General features: G+C 54.8%; 2 protein-coding genes across 6 annotated transcripts in view; both read left to right on the forward strand.

Annotated features, from left to right (window-relative positions):
- LOC105489122 (potassium calcium-activated channel subfamily N member 1) overlaps positions 1-6,724 on the forward strand; it is a 49,004-nt gene extending 42,280 nt beyond the window's left edge. For 2 of the 3 annotated variants that reach the window (XM_071087541.1, XM_071087540.1), the window contains one exon: positions 4,786-6,724. In XM_071087541.1, coding sequence (XP_070943642.1) covers positions 4,786-5,040 — 255 coding nt within the window. In that variant the 3' untranslated portion in view covers positions 5,041-6,724. The remainder of the gene's footprint in view (positions 1-4,785) is intronic. The other variant, XR_003020556.2, reaches the window with a different exon arrangement.
- Positions 6,725-7,792: 1,068 nt separating this feature from the next.
- On the forward strand, positions 7,793-20,170 carry LOC105489043 (arrestin domain containing 2). Of its 3 annotated transcripts, none has more exons than XM_011753755.2 (8): positions 7,793-8,243; positions 13,815-13,881; positions 14,075-14,222; positions 14,685-14,787; positions 14,876-15,132; positions 15,289-15,451; positions 15,665-15,822; positions 18,979-20,170. In XM_011753755.2, the coding sequence occupies exons 1-8, from the start codon at positions 7,985-7,987 to the stop codon at positions 19,030-19,032; spliced, it is 1,209 nt and encodes a 402-aa protein (XP_011752057.1). In that variant the 5' UTR covers positions 7,793-7,984; the 3' UTR covers positions 19,033-20,170. The 3 variants fall into 3 exon arrangements, with proteins under 3 accessions (XP_011752057.1, XP_024651911.1, XP_011751989.1); XM_024796143.2 differs by lacking the exon at positions 7,793-8,243 and adding an exon at positions 11,773-12,460; XM_011753687.3 differs by lacking the exon at positions 7,793-8,243 and adding an exon at positions 13,266-13,687.
- The last annotated feature ends 1,993 nt before the right edge of the window (positions 20,171-22,163 follow it).

Genomic DNA, 22,163 nt, shown 5'->3' on the forward strand with positions numbered 1-22,163 from the left:
CACCGCGCCCGGCCAATAATTTTTAAAATAATAAATTTAAAAAGAGTGTATAGTTAGGGGGCTAAGTGGAAGAAGAGGTATTTCTAGATTTAGGCATACTACCTCAATTCAAGCTCTGAAATTGAAAAGAAAAAAATTCCTTTGCTGTGGGTATAAATTCAAATGATAGCCTTGGGAGAAAGCTTATTTGTATAGCAATTAAACGTCTGTCAGGAAATTTAAATTGATTGCAAGAGAAATTGGGGCCAGGTGCCATGGATCCTGCCTGTAATCCCTGTACTTTGGGAGGCTGAAGCAGGCAGATCACTTGAGCCCAAGAGGTTGAGACCAGCCTGGGCAACATAGAGAGACCCCATCTGTACAAAAAGAATAAAATAAACCAGGCATGGTGGTGAGTGCCTGTAGTCCCAGCTATTAGGGAGGCTGAGGTGGGAGAATCACTTAAGCCCAGGAGGTCAAGGCTGCTGTGAGCTGTGATCACTCTGCTGCACTCTAGGTTGGGCAACAGAGCGAGACCCTGTCTCAAAAAAAAAAAAAAAAAAAAAAAAGCAAGAAAGAAATCAGTTTGTGTTATACATGGATCTGTGTGTTGATTCTAATATCAAATCATTTCCCACTTTTTTTTTTTTTAGCTTTATTTATTTTTTGAGACAGAGTCTTGCTCTGTCGCCCAGGCTGGAGTGCAGTGGTATGATCTTGGCTCACTGCAACTTCCGCCTCCTGGGTTCAAGCAATTCTCGTGCCTCAGCCTCCAGAGTAGCTGGGACGACAGGCATGCACCAGCATGCCCGGCTAATTTTTGTACTTTTAGTAGAGACGGGGTTTCACCATGTTGGCCAGACTGGTCTCGAACTCCTGACCTTAAGTGATCCGCCCACCTCGGCCTCCCAAAGTGTTGGGATTACAGGCGTGGGCCACCATGCCCAGTCCATTTCCTGCTTTTTGAATTCTTCCACTGGAAGATGTGTTATTGCACCAGTTGCAATTAATCAAGTACTTGAGATCTTTGCAACACTGATTTGAATTCCCTCCTGACCAATGACATAGTTTCGGAAAATAGCTTTTGCTTAGTGGCTATATCCCCTGATCTACCAGTCAGCCTGAGGCCAATTTCATGTTATCTTTAGAAAATGTTAAGTCCCATTTCTATTTTATTTCTTGTCCCCAGTGCATTTTGGACTCACTTCCCCCATCACTAGGAAGAGAATGCAATCTAGCTTAATATTAACCTACAATAAATTTAATTTGGAAGGGAAATTTTTTTTTTTTTTTTTGAGACAGAGTCTTGCTCTGTGGTACAGGCTGGAGTGCAGTGGTGAAATCACGGTTCACCGCAGCCTCAACTTCCTCAGGCTCAAGCAATCTTCCCACCTCATCTTCCCAAGTAGCTGGGACTACAGGTGCACACCACCAGGTCCTGCTAATTTTTGTATTTTTTGTAGAGATGGGGTTTCACCATGTTGCCCAGGCTGGTCTCAAACTCCCGAGCTCAAGTGATCCTTCCGCCTTGGCCTCCCAAAGTGATGGGATTACAGGCATGAGCCACCGCGCCCAGAAAATAATCTTACAGAGAGAAAAACATATTCTAGACCCCTGAAGATACACAGTTAACTCTCGAACAACATCGGGGTTATGGGGTGCTGACCCCTTAAAAGTCAAATATTCCCATATAACTTCTTTTTTTCTTTTTGAGACAGAGTCTCACTCTATTGCCCAGGCTGGAGTGCAGAGGGGCGATCTCAGCTCACTGCAGCCTCTACCTCCTGGGTTCAAGGTATTCTCCTGCCTCAGCCTCCTGAATAGCTAGGATTACAGGTGCATGCCACCACACCTAGCTAATTTTTTTTTTCTTTTTTTGAGACAGAGTCTCACTCTGTCGCCCAGGCTGGAGTGCAGTGATGCAATCTTCGCTCACTGCAAGCTCTGCCTCCCGGGTTCAAGTCATTCTCCTGCCTCAGCCTCCCGAATAGCTGGGACTACAGGCACCTGCCACCATGCCCGGCTAATTTTTTTTTATTTTTAGTAGAGACAGGGTTTCACTGTGTTAGCCAGGATGGTCTCGATCTCCTGACCTCATGATCCACCCACCTCAGCCTCCCAAAGTGCTGGGATTACAGGTGTGAGCCACCGCGCCCAGCCTAAGTTTTGTATTTTCAGTAGAGATGGGGTTTCACCATGTTGGCCAGGCTGGTCTCGAACTCCTGACCTCAAGCAATCCACCTGCCTTGGCCTTCCAAAGTGCTGGGATTACAGGCATAAGCTACTGTGCCCAGCCTCATATAACCTTTGACGCTCTCTCATCCCAAATTGAACTACTGATAGCCTACCATTGACCGAAAGCCTTATTGATAAACAGTTGATTCACATGTATTTTGAATATATATTATATACTGTATTCTTACAATAACGTATGGTACAGAAAGGAAAATACTAAGAAAATCAGGCCAGGTGCAGTGGCTCATGCCTGTAATCCTAGCACTTTGGGAGGTTGAAGAGGGAGGATCACTTGAGCTCAGGAATTCAAGACCAGCCTGGGCAACATGGCAAAACTCCATCTCTACAAAAAAAAAAAAAAAAAAAAAAAAATACAAAAAGTAGCAGGAGGCTGAGGCAGGAGAATTGCTTGAGCCCGGGGTTCAAGGCTGCAGTGAGCTGTGATTGCACCACCGCACTCCAGCCTGGGAGATACAGCAAGACTCTGTATCTAAAAATTAAAATTTTATGGCTGGGTGCAGTGGCTCATCCCTATAATCCCAGCACTTTGGGAGGCTGAGGCGGGCGGATCACCTGAGGTCAGGAGTTCGAGGCCAGCCTGGCCAACATGGTGAAACTCTGTCTCCACTAAAAATACAAAAATTAGCCAGGCATGGTAGCGGGCGCCTGTAATCTCAGCTACTCAGGAAGCTGAGGCAGGAGAATCGCTTGAACCCAGGAGGCGGAGGTTGCAGTGAGTCAAGATCATGCCTCTGCACTCCAGCCTAGACGACAAGAACGAGACTCCATCTCAAAAATAAAAATAAAAATAGGCCGGGCGCGGTGGCTCAAGCCTGTAATCCCAGCACTTTGGGAGGCCGAGATGGGCGGATCACGAGGTCAGGAGATCGAGACCATCCTGGCGAACACGGTGAAACCCCGTCTCTACTAAAAAATACAAAAAACTAGCCAGGCGAGATGGCAGGCGCCTGTGGTCCCAGCTACTCGGGAGGCTGAGGCAGAAGAATGGCGTAAGCCCGGGAGGCGGAGCTTGCAGTGAGCCGAGATCGCGCCACTGCACTGCAGCCTGGGCGACAGAGCGAGACTCCGTCTCAAAAAAAAAAAATAAATAAATAAAAAATAAAAATTTTAAACCTCAGAAAAGGCTAAAAAGAACCACCTGAAGGCTGGACGCTGCTCTGGCCACCAGGTGTCACCTTCTGGCCCTAGGGACTGTGGTGCCTGAGAGAGGCCAAGGTGAGGTCAGTGGTGCTAGGAGGGGCGTCCCCCACGAGATGTTTGCACTCGGAGCGGGGTCTGCCTTCCAGTGATGGAGGGAAAAGGGTAGGGGGCACAGTGGGGGAAGCTGGGAGGAAGAGGCTGGGGGTGAGAGGACAGAGGAGCTGGGGTGGGCACCTCTCTGTCCTGTCTTCCTTCCACCACTACCTCCATCCTCCCATGGAGGCCGCCGCCGCCAGGTGGCAAACCGGTGTCCTCACCCAGCTGCGCTCAGAGCCGTGGAGTGATGTTCTAGTGCCACCTGGTGGCCAGAGTAGCATCTGCACCCAGGGTTATCCCTGTCTGGCCGGCCCCCCCTGCCCACAGTGGGACAGCGCCAGAACCGGGCAGTGGAGGTGGTGGGGACGCCCCACTGGCTGCTGTAACAGTAATTGTGGCTGTTGTGTTCCCAGTCTGTGATTGTGTCAGATTCTCAGGGCAGTCACCTTACTCATCAGACCCCTGTCCCCTCCCCAGCCTAATGGGAGGGGTGGCAGTTCACGACCCAATGGGGCTCCCCCTCCTCTTCCTCCTAGGTGGCCATGTCCCCAAGCTCCTGCTGTTCCCCAGCCTGGAGAAACATCAGTCCAAAACATCCCCCAGGTCTGTGGGTACCACTTGAGCACCGCCTCTGGCTGTGTGTGCCCTGTGGCTACCAGATCCCCCCAGGGCAGCTCTGTGGCTACCAGATCCCCCCAGGGCAGCTCTGGCCATGTGCTCCCCACCCCAAGACCTCATTAGGCCTTTCCCAGGCCTGCCAGCCCTGAGCTTGGCTTTCTTTTATTTTCTTTTTTTTTTTTTTTTTTAGACAGAGTCTTGCTCTGTGCCCCAGGCTGGAGTGCAGTGGTGCGATCTCAGCTCACTGCAAGCTCCGCCCCGCCGGGTTCATGCCATTCTCCTGCCTCAGCCTCCCAAGTAGCTGGGACTACAGGCGTGAGCCATCACACCCAGCTGAGCTTGGCATTTAAGACCTGTCTTTTAGGCTGGGCGCCTCCCGGGAAGAGGAGGCTGTAGTGAGCCAAGATTGGGCCACTGCACTCCAGCGTGGGTGACAGAGGGAGACTCTGTCTCAAAGAAAAAAAAAAAAAGGAGACCAGTCTCTCCCCTCATCCATTCTCTAATCCTTCCCTGGGCCCAGCAAGGGACCTCTGGGGCTGGGGGTGTCCTCCCAGCCACCCCCCACATGGGCCCCATTAGCAGCCGCCACCCACCTGGAGCATGTGAGCTGTCCCTCTGTGTCATTGTTGTCGTGGTATCGTCCTCCTCTCTCTCACTCAGCGGCACCTCTCTCCTGCCCCTCTCTGTCTCCGGCAGACCCAGAGCGTCATGTATGACCTTGTATCGGAGTTGCATGCTCAGCACGAGGAGCTGGAGGCCCGTCTGGCCACGCTGGAAAGCCGCCTGGATGCGCTGGGTGCCTCTCTGCAGGCCCTGCCCGGCCTCATCGCCCAAGCCATACGCCCGCCCCCACCGCCCCTGCCTCCCAGGCCCGGCCCTGGCCCCCAAGACCAGGCAGCCCGGAGCTCCCCCTGCCGGTGGACGCCCGTGGCCCCCTCGGACTGCGGGTGACGGCCCTGCCCGCCACCAGACCCCTAAATCTTGGCCATCGTGTGGCCGCCACCTCCGGGAAGCCTTGTACAGTGGCACCTCTTGGAGTTCAAGAAGCCGACGCCGAGTCAGGCTGAGTGGACTGAGGCCTGCCCCGCCCAGACTGCCCGGGCAGAGGGCAGGGCTGGACCATGGGTGAGGGCAGGGAAGCCCGGAGCTTCCTCTGGTCACCTGGTCCCCCGACTCTCCCCAGGCCCCCGGCGGGCATGGAGCAGCCCCGGGAGGGGTCCGTGCTGGTTCTGAATAAAGCAGGACCCGCCTAGTGGCTGCCTGTGTGCGTGGCTGGGAGGCACTGGTGATGTCCCAGGAGGTAGAACCCCAGCCCCGGGTACCAAGATAAATATGGGAATCAAAAAACCTGTTCCCATCACTGGCCCAGCCTAGAACCTTAGCGTAGAAGCCCCCCTCCCTCTGGGCTGAAGCTCAGTGAAGGACAACTCTCTAGGGACACCTGTGCCAGCCCCACCTGGCGCTGATAATGCGATCCCTCAGAGGGCGTGGCCCAGCCCTGGCCAGAAGCATCTCTCCCCTTCAACCAACCGCGCTGATGGACACCCACTGTGTGCCCGGCCTCAGCAGAGCCCATGGGGGAGGTGACCTGGGTGAGGAAGGTCTTTTGGGTTTTTGTGAGATTTGTATTGAGTACCTGCTGCCTACAGAGAATGTGATGATGTCAATTACCACACTGATTCCTCATCAGAGCTTGATCACAGTGGAATGAGGGGAAACTGCGGCCCAGAGAGGTAAATCTACCCGCTTGGGACCACACAGCGAGGAGGGATGGTGCCAGATTCGAACTGGAAATCCCCTAGGCCAAAGTAAAGAACCGGACTGGCTGGGCGAGGTGGCTCACACCTGTAACACCAGCACTTTGGGAGGATAAGGCGGGTGGATCACCTAAAGTCAGTTCAAGACCAGCCTGGGCAACATAGTGAAACCCTGTCTCTACTAAAAATATAAAAATTAGCTGGGTGTGGTGGTGGTGCACACCTGTAATCCCAGCTACTCGGGAGGCTGAGGCAGGAGAATCGCTTGAACCCGGGAGGTGGAGGTTGCAGTGAGGAAAAAAAAAAAAAAGAACCTGGACTTGGTGAAAGGGACTCCATGGAGGAGCCATGGGGACGGCAGGAGGAGGGGGTATTTGGTGACATCCAGGGGTCAGAGAGACCCTTCAGGGGAGGGTTCCAGACACAAGTAGAATCAGAAAGGTCCCTGGAGGACGTGGGCTTGGGTGCTGGGAGCAGCAGGCACTTACTTGGCAGATGCTGAGCCCTGGGTGGGACAGGGAGGCCTGGCTCCTGGGGAGACAATGCTGTGCCCAGCCAAGGAGCCCCAGGTCCTGGCAGCCTCTGATAAGGCCATCCATCGCCTGGCTCAACGAGATAACTAGGCCGTTGCTGGTGCATGAATGACCAGCTTGGGCCCAAGCACAAGAAGGGTATGAGGAGTGCTGGTCAGACCAGGGTTCGAGTCCTGACTCTGCCACTGCTGGGTGACTCTGGGCAGTGGCTGCCCCTCTGGGGCCTCTGTTGTTTCATCTATAAAATGAGGGTGACAGTCTATTTAACCAGAACTCCCTAAAAAGGGCCAAGCAACTGGTAGGTGCTCAATAAATGCTCCTTCCCGCCTGAGGGATCACATCGGAGTCTTTGGCAGGACTCATCCTTTATACCCTGTTATCTGGCTGGGGAAACTAAGGCCTGAGAAGGAAGGGGGCTGTCTTTCAGGGTGAGAACCCAGGGTTCAGTTAAGGAACATCTGTGGGTGTACCTTCTGAGCCCAGTGGTAGCTCCCAGGTCTGATGGCAGAGGCACAGTCAACCCATAGTAGTTTAAAAAAAAAAGAAAGAAAAACACCAAAGCCATAAAGTTGTAAACAGGCCGGGCGTGGTAGCTCACGCCTGTAATCCCAGTACTTTGGGAGGCTGAGGTGGGAGGATCAGTTGAAGTTAGGAGTTGGAGACCAGCTGGCCAACATGATGAAACCCCGTCTTTACTAAAAACACAAAAATTAGCTGGGTGTGGTGGTACACGCCTGTCGTCCCAGGTACTTGGGAGGCTGAGGCAGGAGAATTGCTTGAACCAGGGAGGTGGAGATTGCGGTGAGCCCGGATCACCCTACTGCGCCCCAGCCTGGGCGACAGAGCAAGACTCTGCCTCAAAAAAAAAAAAAAAAGAGCTAGAGAAAGAGAAAAGTAAACAAGGCAAGAAAGAAAGAGAGAAAGAAAAGGAAAGAAGGAAAAAGAAGAAAGGAGAGAAAGGAAGAAAGAGAAAGGAAAGAAAGAAGAGAGAGAAAGAGAGAGAAAGAAAGAAAAAGAAAAGTAAACAAGGCCAGAGGTGGCAAGGGGACTCTGAGGAAATGGCATTTGGGCGTGGGCGGGATGGGTGGGAGAACGGATCTGGCAGCGGAACAGCGCAGTGCGGAGGCGAAGAGGGCTACTCGAGGTGGATTTTGTTTGGGGGACAGCCATGAAGTGACAATGACGGGGAGGCTGAGGCAGTGCCGGGTTCGGGGCGGGGGCGAATTAGACCATAGGGCTGAGCTCTGCGGCCGCCTCGGTGCCTCCCCAGCCACCTCCGCCCCTGCCTGCCTCTAATTCAACAGCACCCACCCTACAAAAACAGGGCCCGCCCAGCTCCGTGGATGGCAAAGTTAACAGCGCGGGCACGCGGGCGGCCCGTCCCCGGCGGCCCGCGCGCGTCACAGGGGCGGATGCAGAGGACCAGGAAGTTCGCCGACTACGCGCCCGCCCTGGGGCACCGGCGCCGGCCCAGGTTCGCCGGGGGGGCCCGGAGGAAGCTCGGGGGACGCGACGGGGGAGCGCGCAGACCCCGGGGATCTGCAGGCGCGCCCCGGCCGTGCGCCTCCTCGCCGCGTGTCCAGGCCGTGTCCCCCGCCGCGCACCATGCGCCCTGGGGGCGTGCGCAGCTTCGCGCTGGAGCTGGCGCGGGGCCCGGGCGGCGCTTACCGCGGCGGGGAGCGGCTGTGCGGCCGGGTGCTGCTGGAGGCGGCGGCGCCGCTGCGGGTGCGAGCGCTCGAGGTGAAGGCGCGCGGTGGGGCGGCCACCCACTGGCTGGAGGGTCGCAGCGTGGGTGTCAACGCCTTATCCAGCGACTACGCGGCCGCCGAGACCTACCTGCGGCGTCGGCAGCTGCTGCTCCGAGGTGAGACACTTGTCGCGCCGGCCCCACAGCAGCCGGGACCCCCTCGGCCGGGACCCTCTTCGGGGCCGGAAGCCTCTCAACTTAGAACCTCTGCGGTCGGGTGATCCTTTTCAAGGAGCGGGAACCCCCTTCCCGGGGTCCTGACCCTCCCACAGGTCAGGAGTTCAAGACTAGCCTGGGCGACATGGCGACACCCCATATCTCCAAAAACTACCAAAATTAGCCAGGCGTAGTGGCGCGCTCCTGGAGTCCCACCTACAGGCTGAAGTGGGAAGATCGCTTGAGCCTGGGAGATAGAGGTTGTAATGGGCTGAGATCGCACTCCAGCCTGGACACCCACCCTGCCCTGGTCAGGACCCCCACTAACCCGGAACGTCTACCCAGGGTCTGGGCGTTCCCTTCTCTGGAGTCAGAGGCCCTCGACTTAGAGGCTGTGCGGTGGGGAGACCCCTTTCAAAGCAGGGGGACCCTCCTATTAGAGTTCAGGGAACCCCTGGGAAGTGGAGTGGGAGATCTCCCTGGTGGACCCCAGGGTCCCCGTTGATCCCAGGCCTGGAGTCCCTGATTCTCAAAGAAGGCCCCCAACTCGTGTTACCCAGGGCCCAACCTCAGTTTACCCCACAGGGTCTGCAGCGCTGAGTTCTTCCCTGGGGTAGGGTTGGGGGTCTAGTGGTATTTCCCGGTGAGGAGGTGGAAATGCATCCCAGAGGGGAAGAGATGAAGTGGGGTCACATTCTCCTGGGAGTCTGGGTCTTGGGCAGGTCTCTACTCTTCCCCGAACCTCAGTCTTTCTCGCACCCCAAGCGTCCCTAGGATACACAGCTGGTCACCAGTGAGCCAGGGGCCACAGAAGGAGGCAGTCCATACCCTCACACCCTACTGTGTGGCTATGGGAGGGCATCATCCTCTCTGGGCTGCCCTGGCTATTCCTCCGGGCCAAGCCAGACCTCGCTATATCCGTCTGTAAAATGGGCCAGGAGGGAGGCAGACCAGATTCCCGACAGCCCCACTTTTTCCCCAGCGCTGCGGGCAATAGAAGCTTTGCGCATGCAAGAGCCACAGGTGTGGGGGACCCTTCCCTCCCCAGCAGTGGAAACAGAGGAGCAAGCGCGGTGGGGCGGGGCAGGAAGGAGCCCAGGAGGCACTTCCCTTCCCTGGCAACTCGGAGAACTATTTGGGGCCGCTTTCACCTGAAGGCTGCCTGGACACTCAACGGCGACTTCCTTAAAACACTGGAGAGGCAGCCTGGTGCGGTGGCTCGTGCCTGTAATCCCAGTACTGTGGGAGGCCGAGGAGGGCAGATCACCTGAGGTCAGGGGTTCGAGACCAGCCTGGCCAACATGGTGAAACTTTGTCTCCATTAAAAATACAAAAATTAGCCGGGAGTGTTGGTGGGATCCTGTAATCCCAGCTAGTAAGACAGAAGAATTGTCTGAACCCGGCAGGTGGGCAGAGGTTGCAGTGAGCTGAGATGGCACCACTACACTCCAGCCTCCATGACAGAGCAAAACTCTGTCTCAAAAACAAAAAAACAAAAAACACTGGAGATGCGAGCCTGGTGGGCCTGCCTGCCTGTGGTTCCAGCTACACAGAGGCTGAAGCAGAACGATCGCTTGAGCCCAGACGTTCGAGGCCAGCCTGGGCAACATAGCGAGACCTCCCATCCCCCGCCCCATTTTTGTTTCTGTTTGTTTTTGTTTTCGAGACAGGGTCTTACTCTGTTGCTCAGGCTGGAGTGCAGTGCCGCGATCTTGGCTCACTGCAACCTCTGCCTCCTGGGTTCAAGTGATTCTACAACCTCAGCCTCCTGAGTAGCTGTGACTACAGATACCCGCCACCATACCCAGCTAACTTTTGTTTGTTAGTTAGTTTTTTTTTTTTTGAGACAGAGTCTCACTGTCACCCAGGCTAGAGTGCATTGGCACCGGCGCAATCTCGGCTCACTGCAACCTCTGCCTCCTGGGTTCCAGTGATTCTCCTGCCTCAGTCTCCTGAGTAGCTGGGATTATAGGTGCCTGCCAACATGCTGGCTAATTTTTGTATTTTTGGTAGAGACGGGTTTCACCATGTTGGCCAGGCTGGTCACGAACTCCTGACCTCAGGTGATCCACACGCCTTGGCCTTCCAAAGTGCTTGGCTTACAGGCATGAGCCACCGTGCCGGCCCCCATCTCTTAAAATACATAAAAATTGGCCAGGCGCAGTGGCTCACGCCTCTAATCCCAGTACTTTGGGAGGCCAAGGCGGGAGGATCACCTGAGGTCAGGAGTTCAAGACCAGCCTGGCCAACATGGTGAAGCCCCGTCTCTACTAAAAATACAAAAATTAGACAGGCTATTTTTTTTTTTTTTTTTTTTTGAGGCAGAATTTAGCTCTTGTTGCCCAGGCTGGAGTACAATGGCGTGATCTCAGCTCACTGCAACCTCTGCCTCCCAGGTTCAAGTGATTCTCCTGCCTCAGCCTCCCAAGTAGCTGGGATTACAGGCATGTGCCACCACACCCAGCTAATTTTGTATTTATTTATTTATTTATTTATTTATTTATTTTGAGATGGAGTCTCCCTATGTCGCCCAGGCTGGAGTGCAGTGGCGCGATCTCCGCTCACTGCAAGCTCCGCCGCCTCCCGGGTTCACGCCATTCTCCTGCCTCAGCCTCCCGAGTAACTGGGACTACAGGCGCCTGCCACCACGCGCGGCTAATTTTTTTTTTTTTTTTTGTATTTTCAGTGGAGACTGGGTATCACCGTGTTCGTCAGGATGGTCTCGATGTCCTGACCTCGTGATCCATCCGCCTTGGCCTCCCAAAGTGCTGGGATTACAGGCGTGAGCCACCGCGTCCGGCCAATTTTGTATTTTTAGTAGAGACAGGGTGTCTCCATGTTGGTCAGGCTGAATTTGAACTCCCGACCTCAGGTGATCTGCCTGCCTTGGCCTCTCAAAGTGCTGGGATTACAGGCATGAGCCACCTCGCCTGGCCAATTTAAATTTAAAAATTTAAATAAAAATTTAATTTAAAAATTAGCCCAGCTACTCAGGGGGCTAAGGCAGGAGAATCTATGGAACCCAGGAGGTGGAGGTTGCAGTGAGCCGAGATGGTGCCATGCACTACAGCCTGGGTATCAGCGTGAAACCCTGTCTCAAAAAAAAAAAAAAAATTAAATTAAAATTTTGGCTGGGTGCAGTGGCTCACACCTGTAATCCCAGCACTTTGGGAGGCTGTGGTGGGCAGATGGCTTGAGCTCAAGAGTTCAAGACCAGCCTGGGCAACATGGTGAAACCCCATCTCTTCAAAAAATACAAAAATTAGCCGGGTGTGGTGGTGCGCACCTGTAATCCCAGCTACTCTGGAGGCTGAGGTGGAAGGATCGCTTCTTTCCACCTGAGGTGGAAGGGAGGCAGAGGTTGCAGTGAACCGAGATCGTGCCACTGCACTCCAGCCTGGGCAACAGAGTGAGATCCTGTCTCAAAAAATAAATAAATAAATAAATAAATAAATAAATAAATAAATAAATAAATAGTTAAACATTTAAGGAAAAAAAACAGTGGCACTGGAGGCCAGTGGAGCTGCTGTGTGACCCCGGGCAGGGCCCCGCCCCTCTCTGGGCCTCTGGGGTCCATCTGTGAAATGAATTGAGGGAGGCGCTGGCTCAGTAGTCCCTTCAGGGTTACGTCATCCCGCTTCTCCTCCCGGACTTAACGGCCTACTGTCTCCCTTCTAGTATCCACTGAAACCTGGCCTAAGGTCCCAGACCTTCCTTTCAACTCCAAAGACCCATCCTCCCAGGCAGCCTTTCAGGCTGATCACTGTGCCTCCAACCCCTTCGTTCCTGTTCTGACCCCCGTCACGGACTGCGGGTGACCGTGTTTGTTTATGACCGCCCCCTCCACACCCACACACCTCACTGAGGTGGTGGAAGTCTCGTGGTCTCCTGAACCGAGCTCAGAGGCGGACAGTCAGGGCAGGGGATGGGTTCAGCAGCAGCGCATTCCGCTGCCACGAGAGGGCGCCCGCGTCCCGCAGACGACGCAGAGGCAACTCCCGCTGGAGAAACTCCACGCGACTTTTCTTCGGGGAAACTAAAGCCCAGAGAGGTGTCACGTGGTCCCGAAACCACACCGCAGCCGTGGACCTGGGGGTGCCCGAGCGTCCCCTGCATTCAGCTCTGTGAAGGGAAAGGGGCTGAGGATGACTGGAGCAAGCACAAGGGCTGCGGGGAAGGTAGGGTTTGCCAGAGGGTGAAAATTGGGAAAGGAACATCAGGTCGTAGGTACCGCTCCTGGGCGAATGCGCCGAGGCGCGACCGGGTGACGGTATGACGGTATGTCAGGAGCAGGTTGATGACCCGGGGGCGAGGCTCTTGGAGGAGTCCGGCTGGGGCTGCACGATGATCCATGCACGACTTTCTGAGGTCGGGACTGATTTTTTTTTTCTCCCGGCTCTACAGAGGTGGAAACTGAGGCTCCAGGAGGTTGTCATTTGCCCAGAGCCACCAGCTGAAAGGGACTTGAATCAGGGAAGGGGTGCAGCAGGCACCAGCGTGGAGGGCAGTCCCACTCACGTCTTCCACTTCTCCCTTTGCATAGCGGGGGGAAAAAGCCTGGAACAGTCATAGGCTCTAGGGCCCTCAACTGGGGCGAGAGCCCCCCGCCCCAAATCGGGCTGGACATGCCTCGAGTCACGTCTACGAGTGGCGGCTGGTGAGCGATTAAGCCGAGAGGCTGAAAGCTCTGCTAGGTGACCTCAGGCCTGGGCCCTGCCTCTGGACCTCTTTTTCCCTCTTTGCTCCCGGGGTCCTCGAGAGACCAGCTTTGGCCGCCTCAGGGCTTCAGTTTCTCCCCGGGGTCCGCGAGGGAGTGAGGCAGCGTGGGGCAGCCGGCGGTGAGCAGGGGCGTTTGTTATTTTGCTCCACGCTAGGGCAGAGCCACGCCCCTTGTCGCGCTATTGGTGGAGTCCCTTCAGGGGGCGGGGGAGAGACGGTGACCCCGCCCCCCGCCCTGCCGTATAAAAGCAGCGCCGACGCACGGCGCGGGTATTTTCTGCTAGGACTGGTGAACGCGCCTGCGCGTTGCGGGCGATTTTGCGTTCTGAGGCTGCAGCGTCGGCACCTTGAGCTGCCGGTTCACGGGTTCGAGGCCAGGTTCCGCGTGTCGTGGGTTCGCACCCCGGACGCGATGCTATTCGACAAGGTGAAAGCGTTCTCGGTGCAATTGGACGGTGCGACCGCGGGCGCCGAGCCCGTGTTCAGCGGCGGCCAGGCCGTGGCGGGCCGGGTGCTGCTGGAGCTGGCAAGCGCCGTACGCGTGGGTGCCCTGAGGCTGCGCGCGCGGGGCCGCGCCCATGTGCACTGGACCGAGTCGCGCAGCGCGGGCTCGAGCACGGCTTACACGCAGAGCTACAGTGAGCGCGTGGAGGTCGTGAGCCACCGTGCCACGCTCCTGGCGCCAGGTACGGATGGGTGACCCCTGCTCGGCGCACCGGTTGTGCGCCAGCCACCGCCTGGATGGCGGTACCTTTGTCAGCCCTGAGACCCCAACGCAAGCACTCAGTCGCCTCCTTTTGCTTCTACCTGCAGATACTGGGGAGACCACCACGCTGCCTCCTGGGCGCCATGAGTTCCTGTTCAGCTTCCAGCTGCCCCCGTAAGTCCTCTGAGGTGCAGGGTTGCCCTAAGCCTGCAGCCCCTTCCAGATTTGTACCTCCAATACTGGATATCTGGGCACCTCTGAGCCCCAAGACCCTCCCCCTGGGAGGCCCCTAGAGTGTCTGTGTCTCCTTCTCCCTGCCTGTGTGTCTCTGTATCTTGCCCCCTGAAGTCCCATCCCTCCACCCCAGGAACCTGGTGACATCCTTCGAGGGCAAACATGGTAGTGTCCGCTACTGTATCAAGGCAACCCTGCACCGGCCCTGGGTCCCAGCACGCCGGGCAAGGAAGGTGTTCACTGTCATCGAGCCTGTGGATATCAACACGCCAGCCCTGCTGGTGAGTGGCCACCCTTGGTGGGTAGGATGGGAGTATTGTAGGAAGGGGCCTGGCTGCTGGGTGACACCAACCGATAAGATGGAGGTCATAGGTGGGCCCTGGCAGGGAGGGAGGCGGGTGTGGGAATGCGTGTGGAATCCACTGCTATCTGCACCCATTTGCCGTGTGACTCTGGGCAAGTGTCTTGCCCTCTCTGAGCCTCACGTGCCTCTTCTGTGAAACAGACCAGAGCTAGGGCTTACCAAGAGCGAATTACACACCAAACACTTGGCTTGTACATTTCATTTCTGGCTTTATATGGGTTGTGTCCCTGGCTCTATTTAACAGATAGTTCCTGGATTGTTAAAAAGAAACCAAGCCCTGCCCAAAGTCCTCCCTCAGCTGGGGGTGGTTTGGAAGCTCCACAGCGACTGTGGTTTGCACAAAGTGACTCATCCACATCACTTTCCTCTACACCGACAGGCACCTCAAGCGGGGGCTCGGGAAAAGGTTGCCCGATCCTGGTACTGTAACCGTGGCCTCGTCTCCCTTTCGGCCAAGATCGACCGGAAGGGCTACACCCCAGGTAGCAGGCGGACGGGACTGGGTCGGGACGGGAGCTGGTGTCGGGGCTGCAGGAGGGGAAACTGAGGCCCCCCTGCTCCTTGCTGCAGGAGAGGTCATCCCTGTCTTTGCCGAGATCGACAACAGCTCCACACGTCCTGTGCTGCCTCGGGCAGCCGTGGTGCAGACACAGACGTTCATGGCCCGAGGCGCCCGAAAGCAGAAACGGGCGGTGGTGGCCAGCCTCGCAGGAGAGCCGGTGGGCCCCGGGCAGCGGGCGCTGTGGCAGGGCCGGGCACTGCGGATCCCCCCAGTAGGTCCTTCCATCCTGCACTGCCGTGTTCTGCATGTGGACTATGCACTCAAGGTAGGGCACCCTGCTGGCCCTGGGGGACAGCAGCCACATTCACCCTGTATTCCCTCAGACCGGGGGAAGCTGAGGCCTCAGTCTCCCCAGGCATAGGAGGGAGGTGGGAGTCGAGGAGGTTGCCTGGGCACCCTCCCTCATGGATCCTTCCTCCAGGTCTGTGTGGATATCCCGGGAACGTCCAAGCTGCTGCTGGAGCTGCCACTGGTGATTGGCACCATTCCCTTGCACCCTTTTGGCAGCCGTTCTTCCAGCGTGGGCAGCCACGCCAGCTTCCTGCTGGACTGGAGGCTGGGGGCCTTGCCGGAGCGGCCTGAGGGTAAGCTCCCACCCTGCTTGCATGCAGAGGGTGGGTGGATACACGGAGAGGTGGACGCCGGGTCAACTCTCTCACCACGAGTCTCCCGGAATCCCAACCAAAGGACACACAGCCTGGCAGCCCCAGAGCTGGCACAAGCCAGCTCCTGGCCCCTGGTGCCTTGGAGGAGGGCTCTCTCTTGCCAAACTCACCCGCCCTGTCTCTCACTTCCAGCTCCTCCTGAGTACTCGGAGGTGGTAGCCGACACTGAGGTGGCAGCCTTGGGGCAGAGCCCCTTCCCACTCCCGCAGGACCCCGAAATGAGCCTTGAAGGCCCATTCTTCGCCTACATCCAAGAGTTCCGCTACCGCCCACCACCCCTGTACTCTGAGGTGAGCTCAGGGGTCGGAGAACCACCCACGCCTCTCTGGGCCCTGGGAGGCTCGATGGGGTGGCAGACATAGTAGATGGGTTTGTTTTTTGTTTTTTTAGACAGGCTCTTGCTCTGTCACTCAGGCTGGAGCGCGGTGGCATAATCATAGCTCACTGTACCCTCAACCTCCTGGGCTCAAGCAATCCTCTCGCCTCAGCCTCTTGAGTAGCTGGGACTACAGGCGCACGCCGCCACATCCTGCATTTGTGTTTTGTTTTATTTTGCTTTGCTTTTTGAGATGGAGTTTCACTCTTGTCACCCAGGCTGAAGTGCAATGGTGCGATCTCGGCTCACTTCAACCTCCGCATCCCTGGTACAAGCGATTCTCCTGCCTCAGCCTCCCGAGTAGCTGGGATGACAGGTGTTAGCCACCAGCCCAGCTAATTTTCGTATTTTTAGTAGAGACAGGGTTTCACCATATTGGTCAGGCTGGTCTCGAACTCCTGACCTCAGGTTATCGCCTGCCTTAGCATCCCAAAGTGCTGGGATTATATGCATGAGCCACCACGCCCAGTCAATTTTTCCATTTTTTGTAGAAATGGGGTCTCACTATGTTGCCCAGGCTGGTCTTGAACTCCTGGGCTTAAGTGAACTCCTGAACTCCTCCCACCTTGGCCTCCCCAAAGTGCTGGGATTACAGGCGTCAGCTACTGCACCCAGTTGGCAGTGGATTTTAATTGTTGACAGAATTTCTATACATACAGTCGGTCCTCTGCATTAGCTGGTTTGGAATCTGCAGATTCAACCAAACATGGGTCAGAGACATTTGAAAAATAAATACATACATGGATAATACAGATTAAAAATATGATAGGCTGAGTGCAGGGGCTCACGCCTGTAATCCCAGCACTTTGAGAAGCCAAGACGGGAGGACTGCTTGAGGCCAGGAGTATAAGACCAACCTGGGTACCAGAGCAATACCCCCATCTCTACTGCAAATAATACAAAATTACCCAGGCGTGGTGGAGCCCACCTATGGTCGGGAGGCTGCGGCAGGGGATCGCTTGAGCCCAGGAGTTTGAGGCTACAGTGAGCAATGATTGTGCTACTACACACTCCAGTCTGGGAGACAAAACAAGACCTCATCTCAATACTACTACTAATAGTAATAATGCAGCATAACAGTGATTAAATAGCATTTATATTGTGTGTGTGGTGTGTGTGTGTGTGTGTGTGTGTGTGTGTGTATATATATATATATATATATTTTTTTTTTTTTTTTTTTTTTTTTTTGTGAGACGGAGTCTCGCTCTGTCGCCCGGGCTGGAGTGCAGTGGCCGGATCTCAGCTCACTGCAAGCTCCGCCTCCCGGGTTCACGCCATTCTCCTGCCTCAGCCTCCCGAGTAGCTGGGACTACAGGCGCCCGCCACCTCGCCCGGCTAGTTTTTTGTATTGTTTAGTAGAGACGGGGTTTCACCGTGTTAGCCAGGATGGTCTTGATCTCCCGACCTCGTGATCCGCCCATCTCGGCCTCCCAAAGTGCTGGGATTACAGGCTTGAGCCACCGCGCCCGGCTATATTTTTTTTTTTGAGATGGAGTCTTGCTGTGTCACCCAGGCTGGAGTGTGCAGTGGCACAATCTTGGCTCACTGCAACCTCCACCTCCCGGATTCAAGCAATTTTCCCTGTTTTAGCCTGCCGAGTAGCTGGAATTACAGGCGTCCACCACCATGCCCGGCTAATTTTTGTATTTTTTAGTAGAGACAGGGTTTTGCCATGTTGGTCAGCCTGGTCTCGAACTCCTGACCTCAGGTGATCTGCCTGCCTTGGCCTCCTAGAATGCTGAGATTACAGGTGTGAGCCACCACACCTGGTCATAAAGTATTATAGGTAATCTACAAGAGATTTAAAGTACACGGGAGGGCTGGACACAGTGGTTTATGCCTGTAATCCCATCACTTTGGGAGGCTGAGGTGAGCAGATCACTTGAGGTCAGAAGTTTGAGACCAGCCTGGCCAACATGGCAAAATCAGGTCTCTACCAAAAATACAAAAATTAGCTGGGCGTGGTGGCGTCCACCTGTGATCCTAGCTACTCAGGAGGCTGAGGTGGGAGAATCGATTGAACCCAAGAGGTAGAGGTTGCAGTGAGCCGAGATCGTGCCACTGCATTCCAGCCTGGGTGACAGAGCGAGACTCTGTCTTAAAAAATAAAATGAGGGCCGGGCGCGGTGGCTCAAGCCTGTAATCCCAGCACTTTGGGAGGCCGAGACGGGCGGATCACGAGGTCAGGAGATCGAGACCATCCTGGCTAACACGGTGAAACCCCATCTCTACTAAAAAATACAAAAAAAAACTAGCCGGGCGAGGTGGTGGGCGCCTGTAGTCCCGGCTACTCGGGAGGCTGAGGCAGGAGAATGGCGGGAACCCGGGAGGCGGAGCTTGCAGTGAGCTGAGATCCGGCCACAGCACTCCAGCCTGGGTGACAGAGCGAGACTCCGTCTCAAAAAAAAAAAAAATAAAAATAAATAAATAAATAAATAAATAAATAAATAAATAAAATGAGACCGGGTGCGGTGGCTCACACCTGTAACCCCAGCACTTTGGGAGGCCGAGACGGGCGGATCACAAGGTCAGGAGATTGAGACCTTCCTGGCAAACACGGTGAAACCCTGTCTCTACTAAAAATACAAAAAAATTAGCCGGGCGTGGTGGCGGGCGCCTGTAGTCCCAGGTTCTAGGGAGGCTGAGGCAGGAGAATGGCGTTAACCCAGGAGGCGGCAGAGCTTTCAGTGAGCGGAGATCGCGCCACTGCACTCTAGCCTGGGCGACAGAGCGAGACTCCATCTCAAAAAAAAAAAGAAATAAAAATAAAGTACACAGGAGGATGGGCTTAGACTATCCGCAAATATTATGCCATTTTATATCAGAGACCTGAGTATCTGTGGATTTTGGTATCCACGGGGTTCCTGGAACCAATCCCCTGTGAATACCAAGGGACAGTATACGCTCCACTCCAAAACTCTCCTTGCACCCCAGTCTGCCCTAGACACCACCTCCAGATGGCCTCTTCCCTGGTCAAGGGTGGGAGTTGGGAGATGGCTGGATGGGGAGGGGTACTTCTGAATTTCTGTTTCCAGTGTCCTCTCAGGCTTAATGGTAACATTTCTCTCAGGAGGATCCAAACCCACCCTCAGGGGCCATGAGGCCGCGCTGCATGACTTGCTGAACGGCACAGGGACCCCGTGAGGAACAAGGATGCACACCAGCTTTCAGCCATCGTGACTGTGGGGAGCGGCTGGACCAAGGGCTGACCTCCCCGACTGCATTTAAGCTGGGAAACCAAGTCTCAGAGTGAGGCGGGGCCTTTCGGATATCACATGGGACAGAGGAAGAGCCCAGCTGGAGTCTGACTTATCTGGACCGCCACTGTCCTTGTGAGGCATGGAATGTCCAGTGCAGTATCCCAGGGACTGTTTAATAACCTGTCTTCCCAGCCTGTCGGCAGTGCTGGAGTCCACCAGGAGCCTTCAGTCTGGGAGAAACAGAGCCAGACATAGACAATTCCAGCATCACGAAACCAGAAGAAGAGACCTGCAGCTGTGAGAATCCAGACAGGAAGCAGAGATGGCATCCTTGTGGAAAGGGCATTTTAGCTGAGGCTTTGGAGTACACACAGGAGCTCAGCAGGCAGACGAATGAGGAAGAAAAGTCAGAGAAGGTCAGAGCTGAGTGACGTTTGGAATCCACCCCATTTATTGTAGAACTGGGGGTTCAGAGGGCAGGTGCCTGAAAGTTGAGGCCACACAGTGAGGTCCGGTGGGTGAAAGGACCCAGGAACGAGGCGTTCAGGAAAGCAGGTTGTCGGAGCTATGTGGGGTCTGTGGGTGGCAGGGGCAGCCGCTCCAGCCTTTGAAGACTTTGAAAGCCAGAGATTCCTGGCGCAGGCTTGGACTTCCTGGGAGCTCCTCCAGGTACCCAGGAGCATCAGAGCTGCATGGGTGTTCCATGGCCCAGGGAACCCAGGTTCAGGGTAGGACAGGCAAGACCAGATACCTAACGTGCAAAGTGAAAACACTGGGGTCCCCGTTAAATGATGAAGAATTCAAGACAGTGACAACATTACGTCATACCTGGGGACAGAGGTCAGCCTAAGGTGACAGCCGGGGACTACTGTGCTTCCCGGAGGCTCCTTGTGTCCTGGAGGAGAAGAGCACTCGAGGGGGCCACTGGACAAGCTCCCAACTGCAGGGTGCCAGCGCTGGCTGGGGCAGGGCCCCGGGCTGGAACTCAGCATTTCTGATATGCCTTAAGAAATCATTGTTTTGTACAATTATTTTTTAAAAGTAAATGTGTGGAGAAAGAAACCGGGCTTCTTGGTTTATTTTCCGCCCCCGTCTGGCTGCTGAGGGAACTGGGACTGCCATTCCTGGTCACTATCTTGGAGACTAAATTCCTGGCCAAGGAAAGCGGAGGGGCCCATGATTCAGAAGGGGAGACTGAGGCCCAGGACTGGGAGGGGGTTGGCCCAAGGACACATGAGGAGGCTGAGCTGGGGTGGGAGCTGAGCCCTGGGCCCCTTACTTGCACTCCCTGTGGGAGTCTCAGAGGCGAGTGGAGGCTAAACAGTGGAAGCCAAGCACAGAACTCCTCTATCCTCAGAGAGTGGCGGGCTGGGGCTGGGAGGAGCCGCTTGAGTACGGGAACATCCTGTTACCTGAGTCTAGGTTTGGTTTTTGTAGGTGTTTTTTTTTTTTTTTTTTTTTGGTGGTGGTTTTTTGTTTTTAGAGGGAGTCTTGCTGTGTCGCCCAGGCTGGAGTGCAGTGGTGTGATCTCAGCTCACTGCAACTCCTGCCTCCTGGGTTCAAGCGATTCTCCTGCCTCAGCCTCCCAAGTAGCTGGGATTACGGGTGCCTGCCACCATACTTGACTAATTTTTGAATTTTTAGTAGAGACGGGGTTTCTTTTTTTCTTTTCTTTTTTTTTTAAGACAGAGTTTCATTCTGTCACCAAGCTGGAGTGCAACGGCTTGGTCTCAGCTGACTGCAACCTCCGCCTCCCAGGTTCAAACTATTCTCCTGTTTCAGCCTCGAAAGTAGCTGGAATTACAGGCATGCGCCACCACACCCGGCTAATTTTTCTTTTTCTTTTTCTTTTTCTTTTTGAGATGGAGTCTCGCTCTGTCGCCCAGGCTGGAGTGCAGTGGTACAATCTCGGCTCACTGCAAGCTCCGCTCCGCCTCCCGGGTTCACGCCATTCTCCTGCCTCAGCTTCCCAAGTAGCTGGGACTACAGGCGCCCGCCACCACACCCGGCTAATTTTTTGTAATTTTAGTAGAGACGGGGTTTCACCATGTTAGCCAGGATGGTCTTGAACTCCTGACCTCGTGATCCACCCGCCTCGGCCTCCCAAAGTGCTGGGATTACAGACGTGAGCCACCGCGCCCGGCCATTTTTCTATTTTTTTAATAAAAAATAGAAACCTGTTGGCCAGGCTGGTTTCAAACTCCTGACCTCAGGTGATCTGCCTGCCTCAGCCTCCCAAAGTGCTGGGATTACAGGCGTAAGCCACCATGCCTAACCCTGGATTTGTTTTTATGGAGGTGAAATTAACATATTATAAAATTCACCATTTGAAAGTGTTCAATTTAGTATACTTTACAATGTAGCATTTAGTATATTCATAATGTTTCTTTTGTTTTGTTTTGAGATGGTCTCACTCTGTTGCCCAGGTTAGACTGCAATGGCCCCATCACCGCAGCCTCAAACTCCTGGGCTCAAGAGATCAACTTGCCTCAGCCCCCCCAAGTAGTTGGGACCACAAGTGTGTACCACCACACCCAGCTGATTATTTTTTTGTAGAGACATGATCTCCCTTTGTTTCCCAGGTGGGTCTCGAACTCCTGGGCTCAAGCAGTCCTCCTGCCTCAGCCTCCCAAAGTGCTGGGATTACAGGTATGAGCCACCACAACCGACCTGGCTATTTACAATGTTATGCAACCATCACCACCATCTATTTCCAGAACATTTCTATCCCTGCCAAAGGAAACCCCGTCCCCACTAGTGATTAATCCCCATTCCCCCTCCCCCACCTCTGGCAACCACTAATCCACTTTCTGTCTCTATGGATTTGCCTGTTTTGAACATTTCACATCGATGGAATCATGTAGCCTTTTGTGTCTGGCTTTTATCACTCAGCATGTTTTTGGGGTTCATCCACATTGTACCATGTATCATTCCTTTTTCTGGTTGAATAATATTCCATTGTCTGCACAGACCACATTGTGTTTAGCCATTCATCCGCGGATGGACACCCGGGTTGTTTCCATGGCTTCGCTATAGTGAATCTTGCTGCTAAGAA

Source organism: Macaca nemestrina, chromosome 20, assembly GCF_043159975.1.
Source record: "Macaca nemestrina isolate mMacNem1 chromosome 20, mMacNem.hap1, whole genome shotgun sequence".
NCBI classification, from domain to species: domain Eukaryota; kingdom Metazoa; phylum Chordata; class Mammalia; order Primates; family Cercopithecidae; genus Macaca; species Macaca nemestrina.

Coding starts and splice junctions, on each gene's coding strand:
- LOC105489043 (XM_011753687.3), top strand. CDS start 13,414: ATGCTATTCGACAAGGTGAAAGCGTTCTCGGTGCAATTGGACGGTGCG. Junction 13,882..14,074: donor TTCAGCTTCCAGCTGCCCCC/GTAAGTCCTCTG, acceptor CCTCCACCCCAG/GAACCTGGTGACATCCTTCG. Junction 15,133..15,288: donor ATGTGGACTATGCACTCAAG/GTAGGGCACCCT, acceptor TCCTTCCTCCAG/GTCTGTGTGGATATCCCGGG.